The following is a 26,338-nucleotide window of genomic DNA, read 5'->3' as shown; positions in this document are numbered from 1 at the left end:
CAGTCCCTCTCTCAGACAGTTCTTAAATTAATATTGTAAATATTTTCTGCTGGGATAGCTTGCAGAATGACATCATTTCTTGTCATCTGGCTCTATCTCATGTACACCCCCAACTAAAGCTAGCAGAATTTAGCATCTACCTGTGGAAATACATACACAAGACCTTTCCCTCAGATCTTTGTAGAACCTGGAAGTCATAAAACAATAAAGCACTTCCAAGACAATACAGAAAAAGTACAGTTTTGTACCTACCATAAATGTAGATGTCCGAGAGGTATGCATCTGCAGTCCTAACAAATGGGTTGTCCTGGCCTCAGGCAGCCCTTCGGTCGGCCGGATTCCAAAGTCTGGGTCTGGCCTCGGCTGGTGTCGCACTTCACCCGACGTCATAGCTGCAGTTCTTCAGGTATAAAGGCATCAGCCGACGCCATTTTCCTCAGTGTTTCTTGCCCCAGATGCCAGATGCCCTCTAGGAAGGCTAAATTTGGATAAATGCAAATGTTTCCAAACAACAGAGAGCAAATAGAAATAAACATGTATATACATATATACAAACAAATACACCATAATAGATTCCCCCAGCTAGCTACAAGATGGGCAAATACCCTAGGAGTACCACAGAGGGGAAGGAGGGTGGGTAATCCTGACTGCAGATGCATACCTCTCGGACATCTACATTTATGGTAGGTACAAAACTGTACTATGTCCTTCAAGGATGCATCTGCAGTCCTAACAAATGGGAAGAATACCATAGCCAAACTGGGGGAGGAGGCCCTAACTAGATTATGGTGTAGCTAAGATCCCTTGCAAAACAGCAGTGGCAAAACCTGATCGGGATCTGGAGTATAAGGGTAGATTATAATGCTTGGCAAATGTATGCACGGAGCTCCAAGTAGCAGCCTCTAAAATGTCTTTTGTAGCCACTCCTGTAAAGGCTGTAGTAGTGGCTGTAGCCCTTGTGGAGTGAGGTCTGATATTTTCTGGAGTTGCCTTTCCATGATAAGAATTACAAAATCTAATGCAATTTCCTATCCATTTTGAGATTGTCTGTTTTGAAATTGCTTTTCCTTCCATTCCTGTGGCATATGCTACCAGAAGCTGGTCAGTTTTTATATTGTTCTTGGTTCTGTCCAGGTAGTAGCGCAATTGCCTATGCACATCCAAGGTATGCAGCAGTCTTTCTCCCCTGTTCTGTGGGTTGGGGAAGAATGTAGGTAGGTGGATTGCTTGGTTTAAAGATACCCTGGAGACCACCTTTGGCATAAAGGTAGGATTAGTTCTCATGGACACTCTATCCTGATGGAAGATAAGGAAGGGTTGCACTGCCATTAATGCCTGTAATTCAGAAACCCTTCTTGCTGAAGTGATTGCAAGCAGGAAAGCAGTTTTCCATGATAAGTACTGTAATTCTGCTGTTGCTGCTGGTTCAAAAGGGGAAGTGTCAACTTTTCTAGTACAAAGTTCAAGTCCCATGTAGGCAATGGTGGCTTCCTTGGAGGCTTTACATTTTTGATTCCTCTCAGAAACTGCCTGAGTAGAGGATGAGAGAAGACTGGAGGATCCATGTTGTATTCTGCTGAAATAGCTGACGATGAATCTTAATGGAGGAGTAAGATAGGCCATTGTGGAAAAGTTCTGCTAAGTATTCCAGGATGTTAGCTATGTTTACCAGTGCTACATTTTGCCCTTTTGCTGCACTCCAAAAGAGATATCTTTTCCATTTCGCTGAGTAAGTTTTTCTTGTTGAGGGTCTGCGAGCTTCCAAGATAATGTCTTTAACCCTTTGAGATAAATCTGGGTTATTTTGTCTCATGCAATGCTCCAAGCAGCTAGCTGCAGTGTTTTCAGGTTCGGATGCAGGGTTTTGAAGTTGTTCTGTGTTAGCAGTAAAGGAACCAGGGGTAGAGGCCATGCGAGTTCCCAAGACATACTCCTCAGTAGTGGGTACCAGTGCTGCCTCGGCCAGTCTGGAGCTATCAGGATGATCCTTGGGTGGTCTTCTTTGATCTTCAATAGCACCTTGTGCATCAAAGGAAGAGGTGGGAATGCATATGCTGTCAGGTTTTTCCAACTGAAAGATAGGGAGTCCACCTTCCAAGCAAGTGGGTGGTATGTCATTGTGCAGAATTTTTTCAATTGGTGATTGTGTGGAGATGCGAATAAGTCTATTTCTGGTAGTCCCCATTTCCTTGTGATGGATTTGAAGATGTCTGGATGCAGCATCCATTCGTGGGCATCCGTGGTAGTCCTGCTTAAGATGTCTGCTAGTATGTTTTCTTTTCCTGGCATAAATATTGCCTTGAGCTGTATGTTGAGGCTTAGGGCCACATTCCAGAGATCCACTGCCATCCGGCATAGAGGATATGAATGTGTGCCTCCCTGTTTGTTGATATACCACATAACTGTGGTGTTGTCCGTCCTTATCAGCAATTGTCCCTGTTGGAGAAACGGACTGAATGACTGAATTGCCAGTTTTACTGCCAGCATCTCTTTTTGGTTTATGTGTAGGTTTAGCTGGTCTTGAGTCCATAAGCCTTGTATGCATTTGACCAGCATGTGTGCCCCCCAACCAAGGTCTGAGGCGTCTGTGGTGATAGTCTGGCTTGGTTGAGGGCTGTGGAAGGGCAGTCCTTTGTTCAATTGACAGGCCTGAGCCCACCATCGGAATTCTTGCTTCAGGCATGGAATTATTGGAATTTGGGTTTCTAGGCTGTGCTTGTGCTGAGACCATAAATTCCTGAGGTACCATTGCAACTTCCTCATATGCAGTCTGGCATGTGGGATCAATATTATGCAGGATGACATGTAACCCAGGGCTTGCAGGATTTTCCTTGCTGTAAGCTGGTTCTGCGTTGTTAATGCCATGAAGTAGAGTGGAAGGTGCTTTTGTTTTTCTGCTGTGAGGGATGCCATTTGATTTGATGTGTCCAGTTCTGCACCCAAGAAGGTTATCCTTTGGGATGGCAACAGCCTTGACTTTTTTATATTGACTGTGTATCCCAAGGCTTGCAATAGATGAATGACCCTTTTCAAGTCTTTTGTTAATTTGTCTCTGTTGTCCGCTTGTAACAGGCAGTCGTCCAGGTAAGGGTAAATTTGAATTCCCTGGAGCCTGCAATGAGCAATTATTGATGCCAGGCATTTCGTGAATACTCTGGGCGCAGTAGATAAGCCAAAAGGCAATGCTGAGAATTGATAATGCTCTGATCCTGCAAGAAATCTGAGGTATCTTCTGCAATTTGGTCGTATGGGGACGTGCAGGTATGCCTCCTTGAGATCTAGAGTTACCAGCCAAGACTCCTTGCCCAGCATGGGAAGAAGCTGCTGTAGAGTCAGCATTTTGAATTTTGGGACAATGAGGTATGTGTTTAATGCGGACAGGTCTAGAATAGGTCTCCATTGATTTTCCTTCCTTGGCACCAGGAAAAGTCTGGAGTAAAATCCTTGCCCTTGTTCCATAGATGGCACCTTTTCTATAGCTCTCATCCTTTTCAAGTTGTCTATTTGTTCTAGAGCGTTTGCCATTGATTTGGAGGTAGGTTTGGCATTCCTCTCTTCCTTGGTAGAGTATGGAAGTGAAACCTGTAACCTTTGTCTATTGTCTGAAAAATCCATTTGTCTCCTGTAATGCAATGCCAGTTTACTGAAAATAAGGCTAGCTTTCCGCCTAAGGGTGCTTCTAGTTGTTCCCTGGTAGGCGGCTTCAGGGCCAAGTCACTGTGATTGTCCTGTGGAAATGGTAGTGGCTGGATCTGCAGCAGTACTTCGCTGGTTGTTAGGCTGCCACTGACGTCCCCTGTAGGCACCTCTGGATTGACCTCTGCCTCTTGTGCACCTATTCCTGCCTCTCTGTGTTCTGCTGGTGTCTGGAAAGGACCAGTTCTTGGAAGGCCAGTTCCTACTAAACCTTGGAGGCTGGACCTGTAAGAAATCCTTGACTGTCTGGACAGATTTTGCTTTCTCTTCCACCTTCTTCAGCACTTGCTGTGCAGGAGAGCCAAACAAATTGTGTTTATCCATGGGAGCATCTAGGAGCTTTGATTTTACATGGTCTGGTAATGACTGCTCTTTTAACCATGCATGCCTTCTGATCACTGTACCAGTCATAGCTGATCTGAAGGAAGACTCCAGTGCATCATAGCCACATTTTAAGGAATGGTTACTGACCTGCTGTATGTTATGTACCATTTCCTGAAGAGACTTTTGATCTAAAGCTTCAGGTGAGGACAACTTTTTAGATAACTGATCTAATATAAATTCCTGATACTGAATCATGTGGAATTGACAGTTTAAGGCCCTAGCCGAAAGAGTAGCAGAAGTATAAACTTTTTTACCCCATCTCTCCAAGGCCCTAGATTCCCTTTCAGAGGGGAGTGGGTTTTTGGCAGAGGTAGCTGCTACAGCCTTGGGGCCCTGTGAAATAGTTTCAGGATCTGCAAAAGGAGCCTTATATAAGTGATTATGTGTGTCCGGAACCCTGTAGTATCTGTCGGGCTTAGCAGGGGCCGGAGGGAGTGAATCAGGAGCAGTACAAGCATCATTAAATGCATCATCCACAACTGTAAGTACTGGAGGAATGGCTAAAGGCCTATGCTGTGGCAAATGCAAAAAAGTCCTAAGCCTTTTCCTAGAGTCTGAGAAATCCTGACCCTGCCATTGAAATTGTTCCCTCATAGTATGCAAGGTTTCCCCAAAAGAAAATTCCTCAGGAGGAGAGGCAGAAGGAATGGAGTCTTCTGCATCAGAGTCCTCATATGGAGAATAAGGGCCCTCAGGAGGGTTTGTATTTTCTGATTCATCTGAGGAGTAATCAGTAGAAACTGGCTCAGGGGGTTCTGCTCTAGGCCTCTTCTCTGGAAGGGGTTGAGAGGCCCTATCAGGGTGAGACTGGGATCCCCTGATCAAAGAAATGAGATCCTCTGCTAGACTAAGCATTTGAGTACTAGAGCTAGGCCTGTGAGAGGGGGCTTTAGTAGGCACGGCCTTGGAAGATTTAGCTGCTTTAGCCCTGGCAAAGGCCTTAATTGACATGGATGCAGGGGGCCTAGCAGCTCCATGTGCAGGAGTAGATACATCTAGGGGAATAGTATCTGATAAATCCTGAGAAACTGTAAGAGTAGGTGGAATTTCAGTAGCAGATTCAGCCATGCTAGAAGAGGCCTCGGTAGTAGGAGGCATGCTTTCGGCCGAAGGAAGAACCGCAGACTCTGTTTCAGCCGAAACCGAGACACTCGCGGTTGGCTTAACCACGGTTTCGGCCGAAACCGCGGACCGCGAGTGTCGGTCCTTTTCCTTACGCTTTTTAGCTAAATGTGAAGTCGGAGTCTCCGACGGCATGATATAAGCAAAAGCGGAGCCGAAAAACTCCTCAGCAAACTCCGACCGACGTCTAAGCGTCCGTCGGTTGAAAGAAGCACAGGCTAAACAAGCTGCTACGTCGTGGTCTGGGCCTAAACAAGGTAGGCAGTAAGAGTGGAAGTCTTTATGAGGTATTTGTTTCCCACAAGTTAAACAGTTATTCACTTTTTCTGACATCGGCTGAGGCAAGAAAGAGTCCCCAACGGGGTACTTAGCTTTTTAGAAGTCTTTGGTAGTAGTAATCTCTGGATCTGACCGACCGGCACTTGCGAACAGCTTCTGCTTCGGGCGCCACGCGGCAAGAAAGACTGAGGAAAATGGCGTCGGCTGATGCCTTTATACCCGAAGAACTGCAGCTATGACGGCAGGTGAAGTGCGACACCAGCCGAGGCCAGACCCAGACTTTGGAATCCGGCCGACTGAAGGGCTGCCTGAGGCCAGCACAACCCATTTGTTAGGACTGCAGATGCATCCTTGAAGGACATCTTCACAGCACAGACAAATGTGTCTGTTGTTGCACTGAAACTGAAAGATAACATTTTTATGGCCCAGTCATAAAATAATTTAACTTCAGCTATTTGCCTGAGTTTTGCAAGTTAACACTCTGTATTCCAGTTTCCATTGTTAAAACATATACATCTAAACAGTTACAACAGTGCAGGTACATTTCTGTTCTATTCTAGTAGGGCATGCTGTAGTTATATTTTAAGCACTTTGCAAAAACCTTTTCAACACACACTTCTATACCAGCAGTTTGATATACATCTGACATACATTTCTAATACATTTGTAACACAAGTATCTTATATGAATCATGTTGATTCACAAATGGCATATGATTACTGTATGTACAAAATTCCAGATAGCTGGGCTGGCAGAATCTCCTTTTGTTACAAATACTACAAAATAATCTTATGCCTTTCCTGATCATTAAATCCTCTAGAACTATTATAACAGCTGATTGTCTGACCACAGTTCTATTATTCTCTAAAATTACTCTAAAAGTTCCACCTACAGCTCCTCTCAGTCTGTTTATTCAAAACAAGTTCAAACTGGCAAGAGTTCTTCAGAGTCAGTATCCTCTCACTTTCTCTTCTTTAAATTAACTTCACTAACTGTTACTTGATTATTGTCTTCACTAGCTATTACTTGTCTATCTGTAGACATCTGCACACTAGATTCATCTTCAAATATATCCATACCATACCAACCATAGTGTAAATTCAGTTTGAATCCCAGCATCACTTGCAAGTAATATACCGCATTGTCAAATTATAATGTGTAGGACTGACCTCCACATTAAAATCATTAATGTCAGTTTGAATACCTACAGTGGATAAACAGACCTGTTCCTTTTATATTTATTTAATCCTCTACACTCAGAATTAGGTCTAACATCAACCAGAAGGTTTATTTCATCTACTGAAGCTGAAATCGCTCTTCTTAAATTCTCCACCTCAATGGCAAAGTCCTTTAAACTCTATACATTTCACACATCTACTGGCTTCTGAATCAACCACATTATGTGCTGTTAACACTATATATATATATATATATATATATATATGACAATAACAGCACTGTATCAAGGCTTTTTCCTCTAACAAAGAGGTCAGCCATAAATTAGTAAGCCTGTCCATAGAAGAAATATAAAGAAAATCAAACTTGCACTTAAAATAAAAAAAATACTTTTCTGTACCCTGGCGCCTGTCGCACACATCATGCTATGATGCAAGATGCATCTTAACATATTCACATCACTCGCGTGGATGCATGACTGCTGCTAGGAGAGCTATTGTTTAAATAGCTCTGCTATCCACAGCCACCACTGGAGTTTCTTGCATATACTCCTTCCACCACAAGCAACAAAACTGGAAAAAGAAGCAGCAATACAGCTAGTAAAATTAAAATAATCAACTTACCATCCCTCGGCTTCTCACAGAGATCTTTCTCTGTGGCACAAAAAAAATATATATATATGAAAGGACCATGTCTGTCAGTGTGACGGGCTATCCTGGTCCTGCCAGGTGATTGGTACTTCTCACTCACAGGCAGGCAGGCAATCAATGGGAGGGGTTATGAGCTCTGACAGACTGCCATAGAGAGGGTAACAAGGCACTACTACCCATAAGCCAGCAAGGCAGTGCATTTGTTGAACATCAGTCATTTCAAAGCTGGCTGTGTGCAACAGAGAGATACTGTCCTTACAGTGATCAAGATGACTCTGGCTTGACTAGAAATCTGGGCACTAGAGGCCAGCCAAGAAGGTTACTAGTGAGCAGAAGTGTCTTGACCATCCTGGGCAGGTGGGGGGGTCCAGTGTTCTGCAAAATTAACAGCAACAGAAGCTGGATATACAGTATAGCAACAAAAATACACATGCATTCTCACCAAGCACTATCTGCTGCAGCTGTGCAGCAGCAGAGAAGCATGAATGGAAGTAAATCTGTGTAGATGTCCAGCACTGAAATCAATGTGCTTATCAGGCCTGCTATGAACAGAGCAGGGGTTAGGGCACAGACACAATGGTGATTGCCTGAAAGAGGACTTTTTGTCAATGGCACTCACCCTTTAGGAATAACATGGCCAATCATTCAACAGGAAGGCTGAAAGTTGGCAGATACTTGGAGGGAAAAAAAAACAAGAGAGCCTTTCAACTACTCTTTCATTCTGCTTGCTTCTGTTAACACAAAGCGTAATACTAATCACAGACCTACACCAGTGAAAGTACAGTTTTATACCTACCATAAATGTAGATGTTCGAGTGCTCATACAGCTGCAGTCATAACAGATGGGTTATCCTGCTGTCAGGCGGGTCCTCGGTCGGCCGAATTCCAAAGTCTAGGTCCGGCGTCGGTTGTCGTCACTTCCTCCCTGCGGCAGGGGTATAAAAGAGGCAGCCGACGCCATTTTCTTCAGTTTTTCTTGCCCCAGATGTCAGGTGCCCCCAGAAGGAAGGCAAACATAATGTAATGCAAAAATGCAATGTTGATAAATCAAAAACAGTAGTTGCAAGCAAATACACCATAAAAGAGTACCCCAAAAGGTTATATGAAAAGGGTTTGTCATAAGGCCTGTCCAAAGAGGGGTTGGAGGGAGGGAAACCTGGACTGCAGCTGTATGAGCACTCGAACATCTACATTTATGGTAGGTACAAAACTGTACTATGCTCATCGTGCATACAGCTGCAGTGATAACAGATGGGTAGAATCCCAAAGTTAAGTACGGGTGGTAGGCACTAAGTGGAACTAGGAGGGGCTAGGATGCCCTGCAGGACTGCTGTGGCAAAGCCCGCTCTAGACTTAGAGTATAGTGGGAGGTGATAGTGTTTGGAGAAAGTGTGCACTGAACTCCAGGTGGCTGCTTCCAAAATATCCTTGGTAGGGACCCCCCTGAGGAAGGCTGCAGAGGTAGCTGTGGCTCTGGTGGAGTGGGATCTGAAGCATGCAGGCACAGTTTTTCCATGAAATGAGTAACAAAAGCATATGCAGCGGGCTATCCATTTTGAAATTGTCTGTTTGGAAATAGCCTTTCCTTGAGCACCTGCAGCATAGGACACAAAGAGTTGTTCAGATTTCCTGAATGGCTTTGCCCTGTCCAAATAATAACGAAGTTGTCTGTGAATGTCCAAGGAATGTAGTAGTCTTTCCCCTTTGTTTTGTGGATTTGGATAAAAAGTAGGTAAGTGGATAGTCTGATTCAAAGCTATACTGGATACTACCTTTGGCATAAAGGTAGGGTTGGTTCATCAGGAAACTCTGTCCTGATGGAAAATGATGAATGGTTGCACAGCCATGAGGGCCTGTAGCTCCGAAACCCTGCGAGCTGAGGTGATAGCCAGAAGAAAGGCTGTTTTCCATGACAAGTACTGTAACTCTGATGAAGAAGCTGGCTGGAAGGGAGGAAGGGTCAGCTTTTCCAATACGAAGTTGAGGTCCCAAGCAGGGACTGGTAGTTTCCTTGGGGGTTTTATATTCTTTGCTCCTCTGAGGAACTGCCTTAAGAGAGGATGAGAGAATAAAGGAGGATCTGTGTTGTATTGTGCAGAAATGGCTGAAGCGTGGATCTTGATGGAGGAGAAGGAAAGTCCATTGTTTAACATCTCAGCTAGGTACTGTAAAATTTGAGGTATATTTATTACCCAAGGATTCTGCCCCTTCTTTTGATTCCAGGCACAAAATCGTTTCCATTTGGCGGAGTAGGCCTTTCTAGTAGAAGGTCTTCTGGCCTCCAAGATGACATCCTGCACCTCCTTGGAGAGGAGAAACTGTTGGGAAATCAAGGAATTCTCCATGCAGCTAGATTTAGAGTTTTGAGATGGCTGTGAAGAGTTTTGTAGTTGTGCTGGGACAACAGAAGAGGGACTAGAGGTAGGATCCATGGTGGGGAATGTGTCAGGCTCTTCAGGAGCGAATACCAGTGTTGCCTTGGCCAGTCTGGAGCAATGAGAATCATTTTCGGCCTCTCTGCTCTGGCTTTTAATAGAACTTTGGGCAGCAGAGGAAGAGGCGGGAAGGCATAGACTGCCAATGTTGCCCAATTGAAGGAAAGTGCGTCCACTTTCCAGGCCTGTGGATGATAGGTCCTTGAACAAAATTTTTTCAACTGGCAATTTCTGTGGGTAGCAAAGAGATCTATGTCTGGCTGTCCCCATGCCTGAGTCATCTTTGTGAAAATTTGAGGATGCAACTTCCATTCATGTGGATTTGTCATATTTCTGCTTAGGTTGTCTGCCAGTGTGTTTTCCTTCCCTGGCAGGAATTGTGCCTGTAGTTGAATTTTCAGTTCCAGTGCTGTGTTCCATAGGGTCATGGCTTGCCTGCACAGGGGGTATGAATGAGTTCCCCCCTGTTTGTTTATGTACCACATCACTGTGGTGTTGTCTGTCCTTATCAACAGCTGGCCTGGATGCAGTAGGTCTTCGAAGGTCATAATAGCCTTTTGCACGGCTAGCATTTCCTTTTGGTTGATGTGAAGGAGCTTCTCTTTTCGTGCCCATTTTCCCTGAATGCACTGATTTGGCTTGTGTGCTCCCCATGCGTAGTCTGAGGCGTCTGTTGTGATGATTTGAGTTGCTTGAGGTACACAGAAAGGAAGACCTGTGTTTCTTTGGCAAGCTTGAGCCCACCACATAAATTCCTTTTGAAGGCATGGAATGAGTGGTATAATTGCTTCCAAGCTGTGGCTGCGTTGAGACCATAAGTTTTTTAGGAACCATTGAAGTTTCCTCATATGCAGCTTTGCACATGGGATAAGTAGGATGCAAGATGCCATGAATCCCAGAGCCTGCAGGACTTTCCTTGCAGTTAGCCTGGTGTAAGTTGCCATTTTTCTGAAGTATTGAGACAGTTGCCCTTGCTTGTCTGGCGTGAGGTAGGCCATCTGGGTGGTTGTATCCAAGTTGGCACCCAGGAAAATTATTTGTTGAGAGGGTATTAGTTTTGATTTCTTTTTGTTGACTGTGTATCCCAGGAAGTTCAACAGTTTTATTACAAACGCCAGGTGCTGCAGTAGTATGTCCTTGCTGTCCGCTTGGATCAGGCAGTCGTCCAGATATGGGTAGATTTGTATCCCTTGTAGTCTGCAGAAGGCGATTACTGATGCCAGGCATTTCGTAAACACTCTGGGCGCAGTAGATAAGCCAAAGGGCAATGCAGAGAATTGGTAATGGGTTGAACCTGCAAGAAATCTGAGGTATCTTCTGCAATCTTGTCTGATAGGGACATACAGGTATGCCTCCTTGAGGTCCAATGTTACCAGCCAAGACTCCTTGTCCAGCATGGGAAGAAGCTGCTGTAATGTGAGCATCTTGAATTTTGGCACCTGTAGATATGTGTTTAGGATGGATAGGTCTAAGATAGGTCTCCAATCTTTGTCTATCCTTGGTACCAGGAATAGTCTGGAATAAAACCCTTGACCTTGTTCTTTTACAGGTACCTCTTGAATTGCTTTCATGCCCATGAGAGCTGAAATTTGTTTTTGTGCCTCTGCCCTTTGATTTTGTGGCAGGTTTGGCATGCCTCTCATTTTTGGAAGGGTGTGAAAGTGGAACCTGTAGCCTCTGTCTATAATGTCCAGAATCCATTTGTCTTTTGTAACAATATGCCAATTTTTTGAGAATAATGTCAGTTTTCCGCCCAAAGGTGCTGCCATTAAAGCTTTGCTTGGCAGGTGTAGGGGAAGTCATTGTGTCTGTTTTCTAAAAGACTATGATCTATCTTCTCCACCTCTTGGGGTTGGTGCTTGCCACTGTCTGGCTCTGAAAGATCCTTGAGGTTGCCCTCTACCCCTTGGACGCCTGTATCTGCCCCTTTGAGGTCTGTCCGTGGCTGGAAAGGACCAATTTTTTGAAGGCCAGTTTCTGCTGAAACGTGGTGGCTGTACCTGCAGGAAATCTTTCACTATTTGCATTGATTTCGCTTTTTCCTCCATTTTCTTTAGCACCTCCTCTGCTTTAACACCAAACAACACATCTTTTTGAAGAGGTGCATCTAATAATTTAGCTTTGACATGATCTGGTAAGGTTTGCTCTTTGAGCCAAGCATGCCTGCGTATAACAGACCCCGTAATAGCAGCTCTACATGAGGCCTCTAAAGCATCAAAACCACACTGCAAGGTATGTTTACCCACTTGCTCTGCACCATACAACAAATCCTGCAACTCTTTTAAATCTGGTTGTTCTGGTTGTGTCATTTTGCTTTTCAGCTGAGATATCAAAAACTGTTAATACTTTAACATATGGAACTGACAGTTTAATGCCCTCATGGTTAAAGTGGCCGAGGTGTACACCTTTTTCCCCCACCTTTCTAAAGATCTGGAATCTCTCTCTGAAGGTAATGGGTTTTTAGCAGTAGAGGCCTTAATTCCCTTGGGACCCTGTGAAATAGTTTCTGGGTCAGCAGTATGACTTTTATATAGGAACTGGTGAGAATCAGGAACCCGGTAATACCTGTCTGGTTTAACAGGAGTTGGAGGCAAAGAATCAGGATTAAGGCTGGCTTCTGCGTACACATCATCCAATATATCTAAAACAGGAGGGATAGCCAGAGGCCTATGCTAGGGGAGCAGAAGAAATTCCCTGAGCCTTTTCTTGGAATCTGAGTAATCTTGGCCTTCCCAGTGAAAGTGTTCCCTCAATGTATGCAGGGTTTCCCCAAAAGAGAAGTCCTCAGGGGGGGGGGGGGGGGGCACAGTACAGTTTTGTACCTACCATAAATGTAGATGTTAGAGTGCTAATACAGCTGCAGTCATAACAGATGGGTTCTCCTGCTGTCAGGCGGGTCCTCCGTCGGCCGAATTCCAAAGTCTAGGTCCGGCGTCGGTTGTCGTCGCTTCTTCCCTGACGTCAGTGCGACAGGGGTATAAAGGAACCAGCCGACGCCATTTTCTTCAGTTTTTCTTGCCCCAGATGTCAGGTGCCCCCAGAAGGAAGGCAATAATAAAAATGTGTGATAATGCAGTGCTATATAATCAAAATACAGTAGTTGCAAGCAAATACATCATAAATGAAAACCCCAATCAGGTTGTATGAGGATGTGCTAGCCTATATGCCTGTCCCAAGAGGGGAAGGATGGAGGGAAACCTGGACTGCAGCTGTATTAGCACTCGAACATCTACATTTATGGTAGGTACAAAACTGTACTATGTTCATCGTGCATACAGCTGCAGTCATAACAGATGGGTAGAATCCCAAAGCTAAGAAAGGGGTGGTAGGCACTAGTTGGAACTAGGAGGAGCCAAAATGCCCTGCAAGACTGCAGTGGCAAAGCCTGCTCTAGATTTGGAGTATAATGGTAGGTTGTAGTGCTTGGAGAAGGCATGCACAGAACTCCAAGTGGCTGCTTCCAAAATATCCTTGGTAGGAACTCCTCTGAGGAAGGCTGCAGAGGTGGCTGTGGCCCTGGTGGAATGAGTTCTAATGCCTGTAGGAACAGTTTTGCCATGAAAGAAATAGCAAAAGCGTATGCAGTGGGCTATCTATTTTGAGATTGTCTGTTTTGAAATTGGCTTCCCTTGAGCTCCTACCGCATAGCCAACAAAGAGCTGTTCTGATTTTCTGAAAGGCTTTGTTCTGTCCAAATAATAACGCAGCTGCATGTGGATGTCCAAGGAATGTAGTATTCACTCCCCTTTGTTTTGAGGATTAGGATAAAAAGTAGGTAAATGTATGGCCTGATTTAAAGCTACACTGGATACCACTTTAGGCATAAAGGCCGGGTTGGTTCGTAAGGAAACTCTGTCCTGATGGAAGATGATAAAAGGCTGGACAGCCATGAGAGCCTGTAGTTCTGAAACTCTACGAGCTGAGGTGATAGCCAGAAGGAAAGCTGTTTTCCAGGACAAATATTGCAAATCTGATGAGGCGGCTGGCTAAAAGGGAGGCAAGGTCAATTTTTCCAGAATGAAATTAAGATCCCAAGCAGGTATTGGTTGTTTCCTTGGAGGCCTTAAATTCTTAGCCCCTCTGAGGAACTGTCTTAAGAGAGGGTGAGAGAATAAAGGTGGATCAGTGTTGTATTCTGCAGAAATGGCTGAGGCATGTATTTTGATGGAGGAGAAAGAAAGTCTACTGCTTAGCAGTTCAGCCAAATATTGTAGTATTTGAGGTAAATTCAGTTTTCCAGGATCCTGGCCCTTTTTCTCATTCCAGACACAAAAACGTTTCCATTTTACAGAGTAAGCTTTTCTAGTTGATGGCCTTCTGGCCTACAAAATGACATCCTGCACCTCCTTGGAGAGTAGGGCCTTTTGAGATGCTAAGGAATCTTCCATGCGGCTAGATTGAGGGATTTTAGCCGGCTGTGAAGAGTTTTGAAACTGTGCTGAGTCAGAAGAAGAGGTATTAGAGGCAGGGTCCATGGTGGGGAATGCATCAGGCTCCTCAGGAGTGGGTACCAGTGTTGCCTTGGCCAGCCCGGAGCAATGTGAATCATCTTTAGTCTGTCTACTTTGGTCTTTAATAGAACTTTGGGCAGCAGAGGAAGAAGAGGGAAGGCATAAACTGTCATTGATGTCCAACTGAAAGAAAGAGCGTCCACTCTCCAGGCCTTTGGATGGAAGATCCTTGAGCAGAATTTTGTCAATTGATGATTCTTGTGGGAGGCGAAGAGATCTATGTCTGGCCTTCCCCATTCTTGGATTATTTCTGTAAAAACTTTTGGCTGCAATTTCCATTCGTGTGGATCTGTCATATTCCTGCTTAGGTTGTCTGCCAGCGTGTTTTCCTAGCCTGGCAAGTACTGTGCTTGTAGTTCCATTTGTAAGTCCATGGCCATGTTCCAAAGTGACATGGCCAGTCTGCATAGGGGGTAAGAATGTGTTCCTCCCTGTTTGTTTATGTACCACATGACTGTGGTGTTGTCCATTCTTATCAATAATTGACCTGGTTGTAGAAGGTCCTTGAAAGCTTTCATAGCATTTATTACTGCTAGCATTTCTTTTTGATTGATGTGAAGGTGCTTTTCTTTTGGGACCATTTGCCCTGAATGCACCGATCTGTCATGTGCGCCCCCCAGGCGTAGTCCGAGGCATCTGTTGTGATGACTTGATTTGCTTGAGGCTTGCTGAATGGAAGACCTGTGTTTGTTTGACATGCTTGAGCCCACCACAGAAATTCCTTTTGCAGACATGGAATTAGTGGTATTATTGTTTCCAAACTGTGGCTGTGTTGAGACCATATGTTTTTTAGGTACCATTGTAGTTTCCTCATATGCAGCTTTGCACATGGGATTAGTAGGATGCAAGATGCCATGAATCCCAGAGCCTGCAGGATTTTCCTTGCAGTCAGCCTGGTGCAGTTTGCTAGTGTTCTGAAGTATTGTATTAGTTGCCCCTGCTTCTCTGGCGTGAGGTAGGCCATCTGGGTGTTTGTGTCCAAGTTGGCACCCAGGAAAATTATCTTCCAAGAGGGTATTAGCCTTGATTTCTTTTTGTTGACTGTGTATCCCAGAGATTTCAATAACATTATTACATAAGCCAGATGTTTCTGAAGAATGTGCTTGCTGTCCGCTTGGATCAGGCAGTCGTCCAAATAGGGATATATTTGTATCCCTTTAAGTCTGCAGTAGGCAATTACTGATGCCAGGCATTTCGTGAATACTCTGGGTGCAGTAGATAAGCCAAAGGGCAATGCAGAGAATTGATAATGGGTTGAACCTGCAAGAAATCTGAGGTACCTTCTGCAATTTTGTCTGATTGGGACATGCAGGTATGCCTCCTTGAGGTCCAATGTTACCAGCCAAGACTCCTTGCCCAGCATAGGAAGAAGTTGCTGTAGAGTGAGCATCTTGAATTTTGGTACAAGTAGAAATGTGTTTAGGATGGATAGATCCAAAATAGGTCTCCAATCTTTTCCCTTCCTTGGCACCAGAAATAGCCTGGAATAAAAACCTTGACCTTGTTCGTGCGTAGGTACCTCTTGAATAGCTTTCATGTTTATGAGATCTGTAATTTGCTTTTGTGCCTCTGCCCTTTGATTGTGTGGCAGGTTTGGCATGCTTCTCATTTTTGGAAGGGTGTGAAAATGGAATTTGTAGCCTCTGTTTATAATGTCCAGGATCCATTTGTCCTTTGTGACAACATGCCAATTTTTTGAAAATAATGCCAGCTTTCCTCCTAAGGGGGCTGCCATTTGAAACCTGGTTGGCATGCAAAGGGGAAAGTCATTGGGTTTGCTTTCTGAAAGATTGCGAGTTGTCCTCACCACCTCTTTGTGTAGGAGCTTGCCATTGTCTGCCTCTATACGAGCCTTGGGATTGTCCTCTGCTCCTCGGGCGCCTGTATCTGCCTCTTTGGGGTCTGTCTGTGACAGGAAAGGAACAGTTTTTGGAAGGCCAATTTCTACTAAAACGTGGGGGTTGAACCTGTAGAAATTCTTTCACAGTTTGCATTGATTTAGCCTTTTCCTCCATTTTCCTTAATACCTCCTCAGCATTAGCACCAAATAGTACATCCTTTTGAAGAGGGGCATCTAGTAATTTAGCTTTGACATGATCAGGCAAGGCTTGTTCCTTGAGCCAGACATGCCTATGTATGACTGATCCTGTAACAGCAGCTCTGCATGAGGCCTCTAGAGCATCAAAACCACATTGTAAGGTATGCTTACCCACTTGTTCTGCACTATGCATCAAATCCTGCAACTCCTTCAAGTCTGGTTGTTCAGGTTGTGACATTTTACTCTTCAATTGTGATAACAAAAACTGTTGGTATTTTAGCATATGAAATGGACAGTTTAAGGCCTTCATGGATAAGGTAGCCAAGGTATATACCTTTTTTCCCCAACTTTCTAAGGATCTGGAATCTCTCTCGGAAGGCAATGGATTTTTGGCAATGGAGGCCTTAACTCCCTTGGGGCCCTGTGAGATGGTTTCTGGGTCAGCAGCATGGCTTTTGTAAAGAAATTGGTGAGAGTCAGGAACCCTGTAGTACTAGTCAGGCTTAACTGGAGCTGGAGGTAGAGAGTCCAGGTTAAGGCAGGCCTCCGAGTAAACACCATCTAGGATGTCCAAGACAGGAGGTATAGCCAGAGGCCTATGCTGATGTAACAAGAGAAATTTCCTGAGCCTTTTCTTGGAATCTGAATAATCCTGGCCTTCCCAGTGGTATGCAAAGTTTCCCCAAATGAGTAATCCTCATGGGGGGATACAGAAGGGATGGACTCCTCCGCATCAGAGTCTTCAAAAGGGGAGTAAGAATGTTCCTCATCATCAGAGTGCTCTGAAATAATGGAGCCCTGATCAGAGGAGGGGGAATCTTCCTCCACTCTGGGCCTTTTGTCCGGTGGGGGCTGAGAGCCTCTGATTACAGTAATTAAATCCTCAGCCATTTTAAGCATCTATTTCTTAGGCATGGGGCCTGGAGATGGGCCCTGTGTAGCTGGTCTCTTAGGGTGCATGGTTGCTTTAGACTTTGTGAAAGCCTTGATGGAGAAAGAAGAGGAAGGTCTGAAGACACCTTCAGTGGAGGTGGACCTGTCCACATTCTGAGTTTCAATGCCAACAGTGGCTTCGGTATCTGTAGTCGGGGTGTAGGCTGAGGAGCCTGCGACCTCGGGCACAGTAGACACCATCAAAGAAGTGTCGTTGGTAATCAGGGGCTGCGTAGGCGCCTCACTGAGAACCGGACCACGTGTAGTCGGCTTTGGCGTGGTGTCGGTCCTTGTCTTTGCGTTTTTTAGACAAAACCGGAGTCGGAGTATCCAACGACATAGTATAGTTAAATGCTTTCCCAAAATAATGCTGGGCGAACTCCGCCCGATGCTTAATAGTGCGTTTGTTGAATGTAGCACAAAAGCGACAGACCGAGACGTCGTGGTCTGGGCCTAAACAAGGTATACAGAGGGAATGGAAATCCTTATGCGGTATTTGCTTCCCACAAGAAATACAATTATTAACTTTGTCTGACATCGGTCTGAGGCAAGAAAAGTTTCCCCAACGGGGTACTTAGCTTTTAAGAAGACTTCAGTTTCCAAATTTCGTAATTTCAGGAGCTGGCCAACCGGCACTTGCGAACTGCTTCTGCTTCGGGCACCGCGCGGCAAGAAAGACTGGAGAAAATGGCGTCGGCTGGTTCCTTTATACTCCTGTCGCACTGATGTCAGGGAAGAAGCGACAACAACTGATGCCGGACCTAGACTTTGGAATTCGGCCGACCGAGGACCCGCCTGATGGCAGGATAACCCATCTGTTATGACTGCAGCTGTATGCACGATGAACATCGAGGGAATAGACTCCTCTGCATCAGAGTCTTCGAATGGAGAATAGGCACAATCCTGGTCCTCAGATAGTTCTGAGGTAATAGAAGCTTGATCTGAGAAAGGGTAGTCTTCCTCTAATCTGGGTCTTTTGTCAGAGGGGGGTTGAGAACCCCTGATAAGAGTAATCAAATCCTCAGCCATCTTAAGCATCTGTTTTTCAGGTATGATGCCTTGAGCGGGTGTCTGAAGAACCTGTTTTTTGGTTTTCATGGCTGTTTTAGATTTAGTGAAGGCTTTAATAGAGAAGGAGGAAGGCCTGAAGACCCCTTGAGAAATGGCAGGACTGTCTAAATTCTAAGTTTCCCCGCCAGGAGTGGCGTCAGTATCTGTAGTAGGAATGGGGGGCTGAGGAGCCTGCGACCTCGGGTACTGAAGACACCGGTAATGCATTGCCATTGGTACTCAGGGGCTGTGTAGGCACCTCGCTGAGTACCGGAGAACTGGTAGTCGGCCTTAGCGTGGTATCAGTAGGTGGTGCGGACCTCGTATGCCGGTCCTTATCTTTGCGTTTTTTGCTCAAAACTGGAGTCGGAGTATCCGACGACATAATATAATTAAATTTTTGCCAAAAGTGAAGGGCGAACTCCCGACGCTTAATAGTGCGTTTGTTGAATCTAGCACAAAAATGGCAGGCCGAGACGTCGTGGTCTGGGCCTAAGCAAGGTATACAGTAAGAGTGGAAATCCTTATGCGGTATTTGCTTCCCACATGAAATGTAATTACTAACTTTGTCTGACATCGGTCTGAGGCAAGAAAAGTTTCCCCAACGGGGTACTTAGCTTTCAAGAAGACTTCGGCTGAAATACTTTCGTAAATCTCAGGAGCTGGCCGACCGGCACTTGCGAACTGCTTCTGCTTCGGGCACCGCTCGGCAAGAAAGACTGAAGAAAATGGCATCGGCTGCGTCTTATACCCCTGCCGCACTGACGTCAGGGAGGAAGCAACGACAACCGACGTCGGACCTAGACTTTGGAATTCGGCCGACCGAGGACCCGCCTGACGGCAAGCCGACCGAGGACCCGCCTGACGGCAGGATAACCCATCTGTTATGACTGCAGCTGTATGCACGATGAACATCTATACTAAATACCTATGATACTTGGGCCAGTTGCCACCACTGTGATGCTAATCTAGAGTCCTACTTCACATGTTGTGGAGGTCTGTCAAGGCATGCTTCCATTTTTACCATATTACCCACTTACTTGCTCCTTCATAGCCTTCTATCTAGTTTCTTCTAATATATGTACATTTATTTGCATCAGCAATACCAATGCACAAAAAATATCATCTCAAATCATGAGTTTCACTATCTGTAAATTTAAGTTTTTGTTGTCTTTCCAGTTTAAAATAACTTACCCCAACTGTGAGTAATTGCTTACTGATTTAGCCAGTTTGGTCACTGCCCTTGCATATGCATCTTCAATTCCTGCCCTGAAAAGAAATACTGATAAAATTAGTTGTTTGCAGTTATGTTGCAACACCTGCTGAAGTTTAACATATCATAAATGAATGACATAACTAAGCTATCTAAGCAGCATGCTGGCATGCAGTCCTGCACCAGCTGTCATGCTTCTTATCTTCTGCTTAGCTTAGTCTAAAATAAAACATTAAGATGTGCATTTAAAAAACATGAAGAAAAACAGAGGTTCCCGACCAACACAGCAGAATATACACAAAACCAAATTTACTGAGCAAGTGCTTTCACTGACATAGCCGCTTCATCAGACCATATTAAAATTAAATAAAATAAAGCACTACTATATACAAAATGTTTACCAAGCCATAATCCAATAAAAACATTAAAAACAACCAATTCAATTAATGAGCTGGTTTATGAGACTGCAAAGCTGGTTTTAAAGGAAAAGTATCGTTTACGGATTTTGGAGCACTTAGGTGATATAAGGAACCGTTGTACTACCAATGCTATTGCACAACATATTAATGTTTTTAAAGATCATTTTTTTCTGTTTTTCAGCTCTACAGCTATCTTTTGATAGTATTCGAGGTGGTGATATTGTAAATTGGGTGGAACAGATGGAAGTTAAATGGATTATTGCTCTTCATGCTCATAGACCACCTGGACTAAATGGTACTGTTACTCAATAAATTTGGTTTTGTGTATACTCTGCCATGTTGGTCAGAACCTGTTTTTCTTCATAGTCCTTTTTTGTATGGAACCAACTTTTAACTATGAGGTGTGTGTGTGTTTCTTAGCATTTAAAAAACATCTCAGAATATCAACAAGGTAAACACAATGACTTTAGATAACAGAAAGATCAATGAACATCTGACATCATCACAGCATAGGAAGTTTATAGACTGGCGAAAAGTCACAGTAATGGAGATACAGTGACCAGCATGACAGCAGTGAAAATCAGGTCAAAGCAATTATCACCCACATAAATGAAACAATCCACTGAAAGCTTAGGTTCATAAGTTTATACTAGGCTAACAATCACTGGGGGCTTTATAACTGCAGCCGCACAACTCAAATATGCCCCATGAGTTACTGTGTCTCAGAGATTACTTAAAGGCGTGTAAGGTCAGTGAGGGCATGACTTAATGGCTGCTGCTATCCATCAGAGACATAGGTATCAGACAAGGAGTGAACTTCCAATTTCACATCCATTAATCCCATTCACACCTGAACAGGTTTAAGGTATTCCAGAGATGTACATACCTGTCCCTCCAACATGTCCTATTCAAGTCACAAGCAAAGTTTAAAATCTTAGATCTAGTAGTTCTGGTGCTGTTCATTTAGCAGATATGTAAAAGTCCATCAGATCGGAATCCAAAGATAACCTGTACACCAGGCATAAATAGCCTCAAACAAGTTTGTATGAAAGAGTACAGAGATAGGGCCTTGAGGTGACCTACATAAGATACTGCGTTTATGCCCTGTATTCTTTTTGTGAGGAACCTCTGTGGACATTCCAGATGATGTGCCTGGTCACTACACAATGATTTCCTTGGACCTAGATCCCTTGCCCAAACCTATACATTGAGTGACATTGAAAGAGTTTCTCACAGCCTTAGACACATTGGTTGAAAAAAGAAGTTATGTTCTTACCATAACGTTCCATGTGGAGTGTTCATCTCGCCTTTGTTCTTACACACGGGTTCGGAGCCGATCCTCGGCTCCGAGTCAGCAGCATAGCAAAGCTTTGCATCTTAGAGAAGCTTGAGACCAGGCTATATCCCACAATCCTCCCTGCCATTACTCAGATCTAGTTTGCAAGCAAACCAGACCAACCATAAACCTCAGGTGCTAAGGCTACATACAGCCACAAAAATTCAGAGACACTATCTCACTGACAAATTAACTAAAGGGTAGAGAAATATACCCCATGAGGTAAGAGGCAATATACCCGGAAGAGGTTAAGGCATGTGGACCAGACTCTAGTCCTACTCGTTCTTCCAAACACGTGAGGGAGGGAATGTAAGAACAAAGGTGAGATGAACACTCCACATGGAACGTTATGGTAAGAACATAACTTCTTTATGTGAGTGTGTTCAATCTCGCCGTTTGTTCTTACACACGGGTAGCGTCCCTAGCTCCGTCACCCCGAGTGACTCATGGAAGAACGTTCCTGAGCACATTGGAACCAAAAGATGTCCTGTCTTTGGAGGCTTTGTCAACTCTATAATGAGTGATGAAAGTATGTGGTTTAGGCCACATGGCTGCTGCACAAATCGTGTCCAAAGGCAGGCGAGCTGCATGAGCCAAGGAAGTGGAAACGGATCTAGTAGAATGGCCCTTAGGTTTGGTGGGCAAGGCCTGATTCGACTTAGAATACACAAAAGCTATACAATCAGTAAGCCATTTAGAAAGTGTACGTTTTGTAACTGCCATGCCCTTTTTATTGTCTGCAAACGCAACAAAAAGTTTGTCTGTTTTCCTGTAATCCTTAGTCCTGTCCAAATAAAATCTTAGCTGTCTGTGGACATCTAACTTGTGCAGCATATATTCCAACTTGCTGGTATGGTTTTTGAAAAAGGTAGAGAGTTCAATGGACTGATTAATATTTATGACAGAACATACCTTAGGAAGGAAAGACTGGTTTGTTCGTAAGGAAACTCTATCTGGGTGGAAAATTAAGTAAGGTGGTTTGACTGATGGTGCTTGCAGCTCTGACACTCTTCGAGCTGAAGTAACCGCTACAAGAAAAAGAGTCTTCCACGACAAAAACTTCAGGAAGCAAGAAGAGGCCGGTTCGAAGGGTGGCAACATTAGTTGCGACAATAACAAATTTAAATTCCATGGGAATAAAGGGTCTCTGACGGGCGGTCAAAGATGGAAGGAACCTTTCATAAAAGCCTTACAAAGCCTGTGGGACATAATAGAAGAACCGTCCTCACCAACATGGAAGTTGGATATGGCCGCCAACTGTACTCTTAGTGTGGAAGTAGAGGCTCCTTTGTGAAAAAGGATGGATAGAAATTCTAGAACTTTATGTAAAGGAGCTACCAGGGGGTCCAAGTGTTGGCTAGATGCCCAGTACACAAAGCGTTTCCATTTACTCCTGTAGAGTTTTGTAGTGGAAGCCTTATGAGAGGCAACCAAAATGCGTTGAACTGCCGGAGAAAGTAGATCAGACCTGGCTAGGCGGGGAAGTGGAGCAGCCAAGCTGCTAGTTTGAGGTATAGAAGAGACGGGTGAGGAACTCCCGACAAATGTGTCAGTAGATCTGGTACTGGGTCCAGGATCCACGGTTCCTCTGTTTGATGGGCTCGAAGAAAGGGGAACCATATCTGTCGAGGCCAGAATGGGACTATGAGTATAATTGTCCTTTCCAGGTTCATGGCTTTCTGAATAAATTTGGGAATCAAGGGGGTAGGTGGAAATGCATATAGGAGACCCGGGGGCCAATCGTGTATCAGTGCGTCCCTGAGGACATCCCCTGGAGGGGGTAGAAGGGCAAAATAGCTTCTGCATTTGGTATTCATCGGGGAGGCAAATAGATCGCAGCAAGGCTGGCCCCATCTGCGGAAAATTCTTTCCGCCACCTGTAGCTTGAGGGACCACTCGTGAGGTAACAGGATGGCTCTGCTCAACCTGTCCGCAATGACGTTGGATGACCCCGGGATGTGCGTTGCTATCAGAAAGCGACCCGTGGACTCTGCCCATTACCAAATTCTCTTGGCCTCTCTGCATAATGGGTAAGATCTGGTTCCCCCTTGTTTGTTTATGTACCAGACTACAGACATGCTGTCTGTCTGAACTGCTACTGTTCCTAGAGGTAGGAGGGTTTGAAAGTGTTGCAACGCCAAGAACACCGCCCTCATTTCCAGAACATTTATGTGCAGGTTGTACTCCATGTTGGACCATTCCCCTTGGACTGTTCTTCCCTGAAATAGTCCCCCCCACCCTATCAGGGAAGCGTCCGTGGTTATCTTGGCCGTCGGATTCGGTAGAACAAATGGATGACCCATAGTGAGATCCTGACTGTACACCCACACCATGAGAGGTCTCGCTTGCAAGAATCTGTTATCAGAATCTCGTGCATTAGGGGTAACTGCTGGAACGACCACTGCGTGAACAGCAGCCATTGGAGGAGCCTCATGTGCAATCTCCCCATAGGAACTGCAATCAGGGCGCTGCCATGAGTCCCAAAACCTTCAACACTAGTTTGGCCGGGGCTTTCCTGCTTTGCAGTAGAAGAAGAACCTGTTCCTTGAGGGATGAAGCCCTTATTGGAGGGAGCTTTACCAGTGTTAAGCGCGTATCTAGGTCTGCTCCGATGAATGAAATATGCTGTGAGGGCAGTAAGGCAGATTTTTCGAAGTTTATGGAAATCCCTAGGTGGGAACAAAGGTTGACTGTATAGTCTCTGGCTTGTATGAAGCGACGCTCGGTGGTGGCGGTGAGGAGCCAGTCGTCCAGATAGGGAAACACCCGGAATCCTAGACATCTCAAGTGAGACGCTACCACTGCCATGCATTTGGTGAATACCCTGGGGGCTGAGGTGAGCCCAAAGGGCAGGGCTCGAAATTGAAAGTGACTGGCTCCCAGTCAGAAGCGCAGGTGATCTCTGGATGGTCTGGCCATCTTGATGTGGTAGTACGTGTTCTTGAGATCTATCGAGCACATCCAGTCGTCCTTCTGCAAAAATGGAAGGATAGATTGAAGCGTGACCATCCGGAACTTTTCCTTCTTCACGAAGGTATTGAGATTGCTGAGATCCAAAATGGGTCTCCAGTCCCCTGTCTTTTTTGGAACTAAAAAGAACCTTGAGTAAGTTCCGGATCCTTTTTGGTCTGCCGGGACTGGCTGAATGACTCTTTTTTTTGAGCAGCTTTGAAATTTCTATTGCTGCTGGGCCTCGCAGATGGGGTGGCACATCTGGAAACCTTCTTTATCGGGGTGGAGTTGACGAAGGGGATTTTGTATCCTCTGGTTACAATGCTTTTTACCCAGGAGTCTGAGGTGAGAGTTAGCCAGGCCTGTGGGTATAAAGCCAAGCGACCCCCGACTGCCTCCAGAGCAGGACAGTCGGGCCCCCGTTCAGGAGTGCTGGAAAGGCTTACCAGGGATAGGATCCCTGTCGCCTTGGTTCTGCGGACCCCCTCTGCCGCCGGGGCGACGTCTTCCATTTCTGCCCCCCCCTGCCTCTGGGGGGGGGGGTCACTCTGTGTGGCCTGGAAAGATCCCCGAGTTTTACGGAACCACATTTTTCCGCCTCGTTGCCCTTTGGGGTACGGTCTAGATGGAGCGGAAAAACGGACTCCGACAGCAGACAGAGTCTTTCCTTCTTGCTCACACCGAGTTAGTGTCTCTTTCACTTTGGGCCCAAAAAGAGTGGCACAATCAAAGGGGGCGTTGGCGAAGGAAGACTTGAAGGCTTCCGCAAATGAGCACAGCCGCATCCAGGATTGTCTTCGTAGAGCAATCGCTGAAGCTACGGCTCTACTCGACCCCTCAGCTGCATACGAGATGAGCCTCATGGACGAGTTCACTATGGAGGTAAGGGTGTTAAGCTGTGCTGTTACCTTATCTGAAACAGCAGCATCTGTGTTACCCTGGAGGGTATCTCTCAGCTCCTTGATGAGATCCCTCTGTAGACGTGTAAAGTGTGTCAAATAGTTTAGCGAACGCATGGAAAAAGTCGCTGAACTAAAAACGCGCTTCCCATATCTGTCCATAGTCCTAGAATCCTTATTAGGAGGATGAACAGAAAAGGAAGACTCAGACATCTCCTTTTTAGTGGCTGCAGCCACCACCATAGCGCCAACGGGACCTCCTTTGGTGAGATAAGTTTTGGCCTGGGAGCGGTGATAAACTTGCTTGGTTTTCGAGGGACCGGTTCCACTGTGTCCGGTGTCTCCCACGCCCTTCGAGCAATTAAATCCATTAATTCATCGAAGGGCGGAGTAACCCGGGAGGTAGAAGGTTGAGCACCAAAAGCCTTCAGCAACACTGACTCGTCCTCAGTGGGGGCTAGGGACTGCCAATCACCCCTCTGTTTTAAAATCTCCAAGATGTCCGCAAATGAGACATCCTCGGAGGGGGATTTTGGGGACCCCTCTGCCTCATCCAAGTCAGTGTCGGATGTTAGAGATTCCTGCGGGGAATCCAAGTGCCTCCTCTTGCACAGTCTTTTCCTCGGAACCTCATCGGAGGGGGATTCCGGTGAGGCCTCCGAGGAACAGGGGGCACCCTCTGGGGGTGGCTGAGGCAATGGTGCTCTACGCTTTGGATGTGTCGTGGGCACAGAAACAGAGAGCGGCTCCTTAGGGGAGGGAGAAGACGCCTCCAATTAAGTGGTTGTCTGTGTAGACAAAACCTTCCTCATAAGGTCAAAAACCCCTGAACCTCAGGTCGAGGACTCCCCCGGTTCCGAAGAACATGGAAGAATCTCAGACACGGGGCCCGTGGGCCTCGACCCCGAGGACGGAGCCGAGCCAATCTGCGCTGAGGCCCAGAGAGGGAGAGTCGGCACCGAAAGGTCGGTACGACTCTCGGTCCCGGAACCAAGGAGAGATCGTCGACTCCGCGACTCACCTATAGGTTCTGAAGGAGTTGAGGTCAATGGTGTCGATCGTGCAATGGACGGTTTCGGCACCGAGGGCTCCACTATCATCGGCTCATCCTCTCCCGGCTCCGAAGACTGGATGGGTCTCGAAGGAGGACCTGTTGGAGATAAATGGAGGCCTTCTAGTTTCGACAGCAATTGGGAGGACACTGCAATCAACTTGGAAAGGGCCGTGTTCTCCATAAGTTTCTGC

The 26,338-nt window shown here is 45.5% G+C and overlaps 1 protein-coding gene across 2 annotated transcripts in view; it reads right to left on the bottom strand.

Moving 5' to 3' along the window:
• Window positions 1-26,338, bottom strand: part of FCHO2 (FCH and mu domain containing endocytic adaptor 2) — a 4,043,518-nt gene that overhangs the window by 3,658,104 nt on the left and 359,076 nt on the right. For both annotated transcript variants that reach the window (XM_044063938.1, XM_044063939.1), the window contains exon 3: window positions 19,469-19,543. In XM_044063938.1, the coding sequence (XP_043919873.1) occupies window positions 19,469-19,543 (75 nt within the window). The remainder of the gene's footprint in view (window positions 1-19,468; window positions 19,544-26,338) is intronic.

This window comes from Protopterus annectens, chromosome 2.part2 (genome assembly GCF_019279795.1).
Source record: "Protopterus annectens isolate FY-2018-M chromosome 2.part2, PAN1.0, whole genome shotgun sequence".
In the NCBI taxonomy this organism is placed as follows: domain Eukaryota; kingdom Metazoa; phylum Chordata; order Ceratodontiformes; family Protopteridae; genus Protopterus; species Protopterus annectens.
This window is presented reverse-complemented; position numbering and strand designations above follow the sequence as displayed.